At 46.2% G+C, this 13,251-nt stretch overlaps 1 protein-coding gene across 1 annotated transcript in view; it reads right to left on the bottom strand.

The window, feature by feature from the left end:
- swt1 (SWT1 RNA endoribonuclease homolog) overlaps positions 1-13,251 on the bottom strand; it is a gene marked incomplete at its 3' end in the record, with an annotated part of 33,520 nt that overhangs the window by 9,830 nt on the left and 10,439 nt on the right. The window contains exons 9-13 of the mRNA XM_083648329.1: positions 8,425-8,558; positions 7,409-7,536; positions 6,742-6,888; positions 1,066-1,132; positions 586-653 (exon numbers count right to left, since the gene is read on the bottom strand). Of these exons, the coding sequence (XP_083504455.1) occupies positions 586-653; positions 1,066-1,132; positions 6,742-6,888; positions 7,409-7,536; positions 8,425-8,558 (544 nt within the window). The remainder of the gene's footprint in view (positions 1-585; positions 654-1,065; positions 1,133-6,741; positions 6,889-7,408; positions 7,537-8,424; positions 8,559-13,251) is intronic.

Here is a 13,251-nt window from a genome sequence, read left to right as displayed (position 1 = left end):
GTATACACACCGTGCATGTGTGCATGCGTTTAGATTGAGGTATGTTAATGGTATACACACCGTGCATGTGTGCATGCGTTTAGATTGAGGTATGTTAATGGTATACACACCGTGCATGTGTGCATGCGTTTAGATTGAGGTATGTTAATGGTATACACACCGTGCATGTGTGCATGCGTTTAGATTGAGGTATGTTAATGGTATACACACCGTGCATGTGTGCATGCGTTTAGATTGAGGTATGTTAATGGTATACACACCGTGCATGTGTGCATGCGTTTAGATTGAGGTATGTTAATGGTATACACACCGTGCATGTGTGCATGCGTTTAGATTGAGGTATGTTATTGGTATACACACCGTGTGTGTGTGCATGCGTTTAGATTGAGGTATGTTAATGGTATACACACCGTGCATGTGTGCATGCGTTTAGATTGAGGTATGTTAATGGTATACACACCGTGCATGTGTGCATGCGTTTAGATTGAGGTATGTTATTGGTATACACACCGTGTGTGTGTGCATGCGTTTAGATTGAGGTATGTTATTGGTATACACACCGTGTGTGTGTGCATGTGTCCTTACCTGTATTCTTGTTGTGAGAAACAATCAAGTAAGTCTTTGGCTGTGAATCTGGATTCCATAGGAATGATCTGAAACACAATGGATATGAGCTAACAGTAAACAAATGGCAAAGGCAAGACAGGTGAAGAAGGTCAAATGGTGTATGCTAAGAAGTAGAATAACGGTCCACAATCTGCGTTTTCTTGATTTTGGGTGATAAGTGGTCATCACTTTTGTGGTTTGCACAGTTTTGGACTGTGGCCTCTTCTTAGTTCTACCTTCTTATATTTATCCAAAACAAACTGCTGTTGTTGTTTCCATAAAGACAAAACACATAAACACTTCCTGGATTTTCAAGGCCAAACAGTTGGGTTTCTGTTTGGCCATGGTTAGGTGTAGTGGTGCCTGGCGGAGATCTGCACTCTACTTTTCCAGTTGGAATAACGTCTCGAGGGCAATGATTTACGATTGCATTGTCATTAATTGTGAATTGGTACCAACCTCACTGGACTGGATGAAGCCGAGGAAGGCCTGGGTCTCTTCTAAACCACTGTCTGACGACAGGAACCTGGGGGGAACAAAAGGGTGATTTTAGAGAACACTCACACATGTAGGGTGGGGTCACACATGTCAAGTTTATTTATATAGCCCTAATTCACAAGCATGTCTCAGAGGGCTTCACAGAAAGTATGTCTAGCTGATTCTAGCTGACACAACAGTAACAAGAATATACAGAATAAAGATAACATTTGAACAATTGATAATATAGAAAATATAGAAATGAAGAGAGAGCAGAGGAGAGAGCAGGAGAAGGGGGAAGAGCAGGGGGAATGTGAGAGAGTGATGGGGTGGGGAGGGAATGGGAGATGTTGGAGGGTATAGGAGGTGGGGAAGGAGCAAGAGGAGAGAGCAGGAGAGGGGAAGGGGGGGGGGGGTGTGGGGGAGAAGAGAGCAGGGGGAGGGAGGAGGTGGGGAGAGAATGAGAAATATAGACGCACATCTTGCAAACAGACATATGTCAATTTCTTAGCAACCAAACTATGCCTAATTTAATTGGCTGCAAGCCTTTAGTAGTGAGTCCTTTTGCCAAATAAGCACATGTTCACATATAGAGCTTATGGGTGCCTTGCTTTAGGGAAGAGTGGGTGCCATGCTTTGAATAGTGGTGAAATACTAAGAGCATGGGTGCCATGCTTTAAATAGTGGCGGAATATTGGAGGGGATAGAGTGGGTGCCATGCTTTGGAGTAGAATGTGTACTATGCTTTAGAGTAGTGGGGGAAGGGGGGAAGAGGAAGAACACCGGGAAGAGGAGAAAGCAGGAGAGTGGAGGAGGGAGGGAGAGTGGGGGGATGTGAGGGAGGAGAGGGGGGAGGTGGGGAGAAAATAGGAAATGTGGAGGAGGAGAGAACAGAGGAGGAGAGATGAGGGTGCAGGGGAGGGAGAGCCAGGGTAGAGGTAGGGTCTAGGGTTGGGGGAGGGGAGGGAGTAGGATACGGGCCCGGATTAGGGCGAGGGTGGGGAGAAATGGGAAATGTGGAGGAGGAGAGAACAGAGAAGGAGAGGTGGGAGGGTGCAGGGGAGGGAGAGCAGGGGGAATGTGAGAGGGAGGAGAGGACAGAGAGGAGGAGAGAACAGAGAAGGAGAGGTGGGAGGGTACAGGGGAGGCAGAGCAGGGGGAATGTGAGAGGGGGGAGGTGGGGAGGAAATGGGAAATGTGGAGGAGGAGGGAACAGAGAAGGAGAGATGGGAGGGTGCAGGGGAGGGAGAGCCAGGGTAGAGGTAGGGTCTAGGGTTGGGGGAGGGGAGGGAGTAGGATACGGGCCCGGATTAGGGCGAGGGTGGGGAGAAAATGGGAAATGTGGAGGAGGAGAGAACAGAGAAGGAGAGGTGGGAGGGTGCAGGGGAAGGAGAGCAGGGGGAATGTGAGAGAGGGGAGAGGACAGAGAGGGGGAGAGAACAGAGAAGGAGAGGTGGGAGGGTGCAGGGGAAGGAGAGCAGGGGGAATGTAAGAGAGGGGAGAGGACAGAGAGGAGGAGAGAACAGAGAAGGAGAGGTGGGAGGGTGCAGGGGAAGGAGAGCAGGGGGAAGACGAGCAGGGTGGGGTCACACATGTAGGGTGGGGTCACACATGTAGGGTGGGGTCACACATGTAGGGTAGGGTCACACATGTAGGGTGGGGTCACACGTGTAGGGTGGGGTCAAGCTAGACGTGAAAATGTCACAGCCATTATTGAGTGAATTTGATCATGTGACTTTGTTCTTCCCACAGGAAGAGGATCTGAAGCCGACGTAGAATTCTATCGTGTGATTTTTCAGCCTCAATTTCAGATTCAGTGCTCGTCTTCATTTAAACTATTTCCTGCTTGATTTTCAAGTCAGATTTCAAAAGCAATGATGATAAAGCATTCAGAGTTTCAAAATGTGGACGTACTCTTTCACAACAACTTTGACCTGAACACACTTGGAGCTGCAACCATCTGAATAAACAACCCTGAAATACTTAATTATAGCATGAAATGTGCATACACATTAAAATAAATACATAATCTCCCTCCCTATCCATAATCTCTCTCTCTCTCTCTCTCTCTCACACACACACACACACACACACACACACACACACACACACACACACACACACACACACACACACACACACACGTGCACCACTTTAACAGGATAGACAAAGAGAAAGTCAGTGAATATAGGAGTGAAGGATCTTCTGTCCACAGAGTGAAAAATAAAGAGGGCAGGAGTGTATGGGCAGCAATGAATCATACCTCTGCTCCAAACACACAGAAAATAGTCTGGCTGTTTCCTAGGCAACCACAAACGCGCGTGTGCACACACACACACACACACACACACACACACACACACACACACACGCGCGCACACACACGCACGTGCACACACACACACACACACACACACACACACTCACACACACGCACGTGCACACACACACACACACACACACACACACACGCGCGCGCGCACGCACACACACATAACCAAAATGCCTCACATTCACAGGTCCACAGCTAAGGTTCACAGCTAAGTATGGAAGATTGTAATCATCATGCCCAAATTTCCCCAAATACAATTTGTGTGTGCATCATGTTTTTTACAGAATGACTGTTATCTGTGCTACAAGGGCACTGAGGCAGCACAATCATTTTTTAAAGTTATTCTCATGTAAGAACACAAACACACACACACACACGCTTTTCACAAAGATACCCTCCCACTCTTTTCTGACTCTTTCACCGCTACATTTTCCTATGAATATACCATGAAATGTGCATACACATATAAACCAGTTTCTGATGAAAACACAACTTACGAGTTGGTGCAAATAGGCTACAGCCTGAAGTAAAACTACTCTGTGTACAGAGGCAAACACTAATCATCATGTGCGTTCATATTCATAGACATGATTGAATAACTACAGCACATAGCTGGAGGCAGACGCACAGGGTTTCATTGGGGGGAGGGCCATAATCAAATGTGCAAACGTCTTCCTCTCACAGCAGCCTACGGAGATGCAAACAAATCTATATTTCATTACATCGTAATGAAATAAAATGCAATCGTTCTTGGAATTGAGCTGAACAGAAAGGTCATTTGCAGGAGTAGCAGCATGTTCCTGATGCAAAGTTGCACCGCGACACATGTTTTGTGGGCCTAGAGAGTAGGGCTGCACGATTATGGCAAAAATCATAATCACGATTATTTTGATTGATATTGAGATCACGATTATTTAACACGATTACTCATTGACATTGAGAACATCATTAATTTATTGAACATTTACACTGCCTTTTTATTTAACATTGGATGTCTTTGGATTTTAGATATAATTGAAAATAAATAAGTGAAAATAAATAATAAAAGTGCAAAGATTTAGAAATAAAATAAAAACTAAAATAAATATACAGTATAGGCCTACTATGTTGCAGTGAACTGCCACAACCAACTGCAACTATTAATCTACATTCAATATGTTGGTAAACATCTAGTAGTCCTTAAACCTCAAAACTAACCAAATGAGAACACTAGTAACGTTCGTTTACATTACATTAAATTACTCATTTGGCAGATGCTTTTATCCAAAGCGACTTACGTCGTTTAGGTTCATAATAGGCTATTGTTAATGTTTATCTGTGAGCTCGTTAGCTGTTGAATATGCGGTCGCATTGTAAAGAGTGTCCTGAATCGATGACTGTATGCGGTGGCAGTAACTAGATGGGGCTTTGTATTTTTGTTCGTTTAGCGTTTATTGCTTGGTCATAGACCACTTTGTGAGTGGATTTCAAGTGATAGGTTGTGTTGCGGGGTGCAGCCACGACCGCGCATATCTTGCACTGTTTGTTCCAAGTCTGTGGCTGTGATTGACAGGTGGGTCAAAACTCGCATCGCAATTCTGTGCTGTATATTCGCATCGCTCTTGATGTGTGGACCTTTAAACTCGGCGAAACCATAGTGTTTCCACCCCACATACGTTGTTTTACCTCTCCTCTCGACCAGCGGCTCTCTTTCTGTGACTTCTCTCATCTTATTCTTGTGCTACCACGGAAATAAGCGGGGAGGAGAAGTGCAGTGGCTCTCTGTTCACATGACAGTCATTCCCAACTCGAGCGGTGTGTGTGTGTGTTTTGGGCTTTGGGGGAGGGGCCGAGCACACCGCTGCAAAGGAAAGGGTGCGCTCGATTTACAACACAAGACAGAACGAGAGTGACAAGAGCCGCAAAATCGTTGTATGTCGATTATCTTGTTTTCATAATCGTGGACAGCCCAAATCGTAATCATGATTAAAATTCGATTAATCGCCCAGCCCTACTAGAGAGAGAGAGAGAGAGAGAGAGAGAGAGAGAGGGGAGTTCACTGGATCAAACAGACACTTTGCCCTTTAGCTGGAGGCTGTTTCTACTTACCTGGCTTGAAAGAGACACAAATGTCAGTGAATGAATCCTATTGAAGAAATGAATAATGCACTGACTCTGACTGGATCTCTTGTTTGATGTTTGGTTTGTCTGTTTTTGTGTGTGTGTGTGTGTGTGTGTGTGTGTGTGTGTGTGTGTGTGTGTGTGTGTGTATGTTAGGTATGTCACGATACTAGAATTTCTACTTCGATACTGATACCCAGGAAAATATCGATAGTCGATACCATTTTCGATACCACACGGGAGGATGACAACACATCAAGAGGCATAAAAAATAAAAGAAGACAGATTGACGGACAGACGCTTCTCCATAATCTAGACGTGATAAAACTCATTAAAATCTTTGCACTTACACAGCAGATTAGCCCTGCTCTAGTCATCAGCCTATCACAACGCAGCAGATTACACCTGCTCTAGTCATCAGCCTATCAGAACACGTTGAGCTTGTTGAAGCAACAGATGCCCACCAATGACAGGGAGGGAGAAATCAGTAGTATGTTTGATTTTTCAAAACAAATCTGTAATGAGGGTTTCCCCTCATTAGTGTTTTGTTGCACCTGTGTTTACCCTGCCTTTTTGACACAAAATGGCCCCCGTGAAAAGGGTCTATAGTGAGTAGGAAGCAACATTCAACTGTTCTCTTCTTCTAATTTCATTGATTAGATTACATTATTATTAGTAGACCTTTCCTTAATGTTAATACGAACAAAAATAAAGATTGTGCACAAGTCCCAAACCTTCAAGTCCAAGTCAAGTCTCAAGTATTTGAGGACAAGTCTCAAGTCTTTGAGGACAAGTCTCAAGTGTTTGAGGACGAGTCTCAAGTCAAGTCTCAAGTCACTGTGTGTGTGTGACTTAAGTGCGACTCAAGTCCAAGTCTCAAGTCCAAGTCCCCATCTCTGCCTCACAGTTGCACGCCTCAGTCAACAAGTCAAGTTGCAGTCTACATCCATGTCTGTCCAGACTCATCAAATATGTAGCGCAGACTTCGAAGGAATTTTAATAATATGGCATTATTGCGTATGGAAGCGCGCAGATTCCGCGCTCACCTATCGGCTGTGAGGCAGGCAGACGCAGACTTTTCCGCTGCGGTTGGTCGCACAAAGAGTTGAAATAGTCTGACTTGAGCGGATACGTCGTCTGTCCCGTCTTGTTGGCCCGCAATGTGTGAACACAACCTAAGGCAGTGAAGCAGAATGTGGAAGAAGGTCTAGTTAGGCTGAAGATACCTGCTGAAAGCGTGGAGCAGCTGTGAGACCATGGAGGACAGTTTGTGCAAACAGGCCAGGGCGTCCTGCGGCGGCGGAGGACCTCCCGCTGGCTGAGCGCTCTGCATGGTGTGCGTGTCAAAGTGCAGAGCTTCAAACACAGCCAAGCTGGAAAGTCACAGCCAAAAGGACATCAGCAGGTCAATGGTACTACAGGGAGAAGCAAGGTCAAGGTAAACAATCCCCCACAGTGCAGTTGTTGTCAAAACCCCTGAGTTATGCCCAGCTTCTCTCATACATGTTAGTCCAGATGTTCTCAAACATTATTAGATATTTCATATGAAAAGACGTTATTTTGTTTTTGTCATACCTGACAGTTTCGACTGCTTTGCTTCCTGCAGTCTTCTTCAGAGATGTCACGTGATGTTGCTGTGACGTATATATGGATGGTTTATGTGGGTTTGGCGTTGAACGTCTTTTCATATGAAATATTTAATACTGTAAACTAAGTCAGACGTCATGAACCTTTTTGGATTGTTCTCAAACATGCTCCCCCTTTTTTTTGGACAGTTTTCCAAGTTTCATACAAATAATGACAAACATCCATACATATATTCAAACAAATGGAACAAACATGCTCCTCTTGTCTCATACATGTTAGCCCAGATATGTTCTCAAACATGCCCACCTTGTCTCATACATCTTAGCCCAGATCTTCTCAAACAGAGTCCACACTTCCTGGTGTGAGACCTGAGGGGCCGTGGCTTGCTTCTCTTCACCATCGGACATAACAGCATCATTGTCAGGAGCTTCCCCCTAAAACAGACAGATATAATGCTGTCATATACTATGAACAATATACAATGACATCCAATACAGAGGATCAAATAAAAGCCTGTGTCTAATAAGCAGTGACAAGCATGTTATAATAAGCAAATACATCCTGGTGTCTGGTTACGTGTTCAAAAGTGAATAGAGTGCCTCAAGGATCAATCCCTTGTTGTTGCCACATAATAACACAGACAGCATCTCTCACACACACACACACACACACACACACACACACACACACACACACACACACACACACACACACACACACACACACACACACACAGTCACCAGTACACAATAACTATAGAGAGCCAAAGTGGAACGTCACTTCCTGCTTCAGCACTGTACCAGAGATTTTCATCCGCCATTTATTTTCCCATAGATATTTCATAAAAAGCTTATAAAAATAGTTTTACTTGTTCAAACCAAACAGTACAGATATATTTAGAAACAGGAGAGATCGCATAACATTTCACTCTGGGGGAAAAAAAAATATATATATATTTTTTTATAAGTTTTGGTGAAATGTTCTATGGTCTCTCCCGATTCTAAATATAGCCGAACCATTTGGTTTGACCAAGTAAAACTCTTTTTATAAGCATTTTACGAAATCTGTATGGGAAAATAAATTGCGGAAGAAAATCTCTGCTACAGTGCTGAAGCAGGAAGCGACGTTCACTTTGCCTCTCTGTACACAAACGACTCACCCGACGTACAACGTATCCAACGCACACACACACACACACACACACACACACACACACACACACACACACACACACACACACTTATCATTTCAGCCGTAGATGTGGTCACACGTTTGATTCTCAGGCAGGAGGCAGTAGTGGGACACATGTGAGCCTTGCTGACCTGAGTTGGGCGTGCGAGGTTGTGCAGCACAGAGAGAGCAGCGCGGGCGTGGCTTGACCTCTTCCCAAAGGCTTCCATCAGCTCTTTAGCCTCATGGAAAGCCACTAATGCAGTGCTCCACTCCACCGTGTGACCTGAGGGAAGATGCACATGGAGACACACACTAATGGGCACAAGTACACGGATACACACAGACATACATAGTGTACACACAAATACACACAGACATATGAAAGTGGGGCAAATGGAGGATTTTGTCTGTCTGTCTGTCTCTCTCTCCATATATATACAGTATATATACACATATATATACACACATATATATATATACACACATATGTATATACATATATATTATATATAGATATAGATATATATAGATATCTATCTAGCTATCTATATAGATATCGATCGATCGATATCTATATTGTCTCTGTCCATATATATATATATATATATCTAGCTATCTATATAGATATCGATCGATCAATCTATCTATATCTATATATATATAGTCTCTGTCCATATATATATATACAGTATATATATATTTGGAGAGACAATATATATAAATATATATGGAGACAATATATATATATATATAGTGTCTCTCTCCATATATATATATATATATATATATATATATATATATATATATATATATATATATATATATATATATATGGAGAGAGACAATCGTGCATGTCAGTGTAACACACACGTGCACACAGACACTGCACAGGGGAGCCTTGAAAAAGAGATGCAGTACTTTTCCACTGCTGGATTTCTTCTTAGCCTCACACAGTTTATTCCCCCCTCCTCCTACCTCCAGCCTCCCCCTCCTCCTACCTCCAGCCTCCCCCTCCTCCTACCTCCAGCCTCCCCCTCTCCCCCCCTCCTCCTACATCCAGCCTCCCCCCTCCCCCTCCTCCAGCTTCCCCCTCCTCCTACTTCCAGCCTCCCCCCCTCCTCCTACCTCCAGCCTCCCCCTCCTCCTACCTCCAGCCTCCCCCTCTCCTCCTACCTCCAGCCTCCCCCTCTCCCCCCTCCTCCAGCCTCCCCCTCCTCCAGCCTCCCACACAGCATCCTGCCCCAATGGAACAGCATGCTACAAGACACACAGCATCCTGTCTCAATGGAACAGCATGCTGCCAGACACACAGCATCCTGCTCCAATGGAACAGCATGCTACAAGACACACAGCATCCTGCTTCAATGGAACAGCATGCTACAAGACACACAGCATCCTGCTCCAATGGAACAGCATGCTACAAGACACACAGCATCCTGTCCCAATGGAACAGCATGCTACAAGACACACAGCATCCTGCTCCAATGGAACAGCATGCTGCAAGACACACAGCATCCTGTCTCAATGGAACAGCATGCTACAAGACACACAGCATCCTGCTCCAATGGAACAGCATGCTGCAAGACACACAGCATCCTGTCTCAATGGAACAGCATGCTACAAGACACACAGCATCCTGTCCCAATGGAACAGCATGCTGCAAGACACACAGCATCCTGTCTCAATGGAACAGCATGCTACAAGACACACAGCATCCTGCTCCAATGGAACAGCATGCTGCAAGACACACAGCATCCTGTCTCAATGAAACAGCATGCTACAAGACACACAGCATCCTGTCTCAATGGAACAGCATGCTGCCAGACACACAGCATCCTGCTCCAATGGAACAGCATGCTACAAGACACACAGCATCCTGTCTCAATGGAACAGCATGCTGCCAGACACACAGCATCCTGCTCCAATGGAACAGCATGCTACAAGACACACAGCATCCTGTCTCAATGGAACAGCATGCTACAAGACACACAGCATCCTGTCCCAATGGAACAGCATGCTGCAAGACACACAGCATCCTGCTCCAATGGAACAGCATGCTACAAGACACACAGCATCCTGTCCCAATGGAACAGCATGCTGCAAGACACACAGCATCCTGTCCCAATGGAACAGCATGCTACAAGACACACAGCATCCTGCTCCAATGGAACAGCATGCTACAAGACACACAGCATCCTGCTCCAATGGAACAGCATGCTACAAGACACACAGCATCCTGTCTCAATGGAACAGCATGCTGCCAGACACACAGCATCCTGCTCCAATGGAACAGCATGCTACAAGACACACAGCATCCTGTCTCAATGGAACAGCATGCTACAAGACACACAGCATCCTGCTCCAATGGAACAGCATGCTACAAGACACACAGCATCCTGTCTCAATGGAACAGCATGCTACAAGACACACAGCATCCTGCTCCAATGGAACAGCATGCTACAAGACACACAGCATCCTGCTCCAATGGAACAGCATGCTGCAAGACACACAGCATCCTGTCTCAATGGAACAGCATGCTGCCAGACACACAGCATCCTGCTCCAATGGAACAGCATGCTACAAGACACACAGCATCCTGTCTCAATGGAACAGCATGCTACAAGACACACAGCATCCTGTCTCAATGGAACAGCATGCTGCCAGACACACAGCATCCTGCTCCAATGGAACAGCATGCTGCCAGACACACAGCATCCTGTCTCAATGGAACAGCATGCTGCAAGACACACAGCATCCTGTCCCAATGAAACAGCATGCTGCAAGACACACAGCATCCTGTCCCAATGAAACAGCATGCTGCAAGACACACAGCATCCTGCTCCAATGAAACAGCATGCTGCAAGACACACAGCATCCTGTCCCAATGGAACAGCATGCTGCCAGACACACAGCATCCTGTCCCAATGAAACAGCATGCTGCAAGACACACAGCATCCTGTCTCAATGGAACAGCATGCTACAAGACACACAGCATCCTGTCCCAATGGAACAGCATGCTGCCAGACACACAGCATCCTGTCCCAATGAAACAGCATGCTGCAAGACACACAGCATCCTGTCCCAATGGAACAGCATGCTGCCAGACACACAGCATCCTGTCCCAATGGAACAGCATGCTACAAGACACACAGCATCCTGTCTCAATGGAACAGCATGCTGCCAGACACACAGCATCCTGCTCCAATGGAACAGCATGCTGCCAGACACACAGCATCCTGTCCCAATGGAACAGCATGCTGCAAGACACACAGCATCCTGTCTCAATGGAACAGCATGCTACAAGACACACAGCATCCTGCTCCAATGGAACAGCATGCTGCAAGACACACAGCATCCTGTCTCAATGAAACAGCATGCTGCCAGACACACAGCATCCTGCTCCAATGGAACAGCATGCTGCCAGACACACAGCATCCTGCTCCAATGGAACAGCATGCTGCAAGACACACAGCATCCTGTCTCAATGGAACAGCATGCTACAAGACACACAGCATCCTGTCTCAATGGAACAGCATGCTGCCAGACACACAGCATCCTGCTCCAATGGAACAGCATGCTGCCAGACACACAGCATCCTGTCTCAATGGAACAGCATGCTGCAAGACACACAGCATCCTGTCCCAATGAAACAGCATGCTGCAAGACACACAGCATCCTGTCCCAATGAAACAGCATGCTGCAAGACACACAGCATCCTGCTCCAATGAAACAGCATGCTGCAAGACACACAGCATCCTGTCCCAATGGAACAGCATGCTGCCAGACACACAGCATCCTGTCCCAATGAAACAGCATGCTGCAAGACACACAGCATCCTGTCTCAATGGAACAGCATGCTACAAGACACACAGCATCCTGTCCCAATGGAACAGCATGCTGCCAGACACACAGCATCCTGTCCCAATGAAACAGCATGCTGCAAGACACACAGCATCCTGTCCCAATGGAACAGCATGCTGCCAGACACACAGCATCCTGTCCCAATGAAACAGCATGCTGCCAGACACACAGCATCCTGTCCCAATGAAACAGCATGCTGCCAGACACACAGCATCCTGTCCCAATGAAACAGCATGCTACAAGACACACAGCATCCTGTCCCAATGGAACAGCATGCTGCCAGACACACAGCATCCTGTCCCAATGAAACAGCATGCTGCAAGACACACAGCATCCTGTCTCAATGGAACAGCATGCTGCCAGACACACAGCATCCTGTCCCAATGAAACAGCATGCTACAAGACACACAGCATCCTGTCCCAATGGAACAGCATGCTGCAAGACACACAGCATCCTGTCCCAATGAAACAGCATGCTGCAAGACACACAGCATCCTGTCCCAATGAAACAGCATGCTGCCAGACACACAGCATCCTGTCTCAATGGAACAGCATGCTACAAGACACACAGCATCCTGTCTCAATGGAACAGCATGCTGCCAGACACACAGCATCCTGTCTCAATGGAACAGCATGCTGCCAGACACACAGCATCCTGCTCCAATGAAACAGCATGCTGCAAGACACACAGCATCCTGTCCCAATGGAACAGCATGCTACAAGACACACAGCATCCTGTCTCAATGGAACAGCATGCTGCCAGACACACAGCATCCTGTCTCAATGGAACAGCATGCTGCCAGACACACAGCATCCTGCTCCAATGAAACAGCATGCTGCCAGACACACAGCATCCTGTCCCAATGAAACAGCATGCTACAAGACACACAGCATCCTGTCCCAATGGAACAGCATGCTGCCAGACACACAGCATCCTGTCCCAATGAAACAGCATGCTGCCAGACACACAGCATCCTGTCTCAATGGAACAGCATGCTGCAAGACACACAGCATCCTGTCCCAATGAAACAGCATGCTGCAAGACACACAGCATCCTGTCCCAATGGAACAGCATGCTGCAAGACACACAGCATCCTGTCTCAATGGAACAGCAT

The sequence above is a fragment of the Poromitra crassiceps genome (genome assembly GCF_964638095.1).
Source record: "Poromitra crassiceps genome assembly, chromosome: 12".
NCBI classification, from domain to species: Eukaryota; Metazoa; Chordata; class Actinopteri; order Beryciformes; family Melamphaidae; genus Poromitra; species Poromitra crassiceps.
This window is presented reverse-complemented; position numbering and strand designations above follow the sequence as displayed.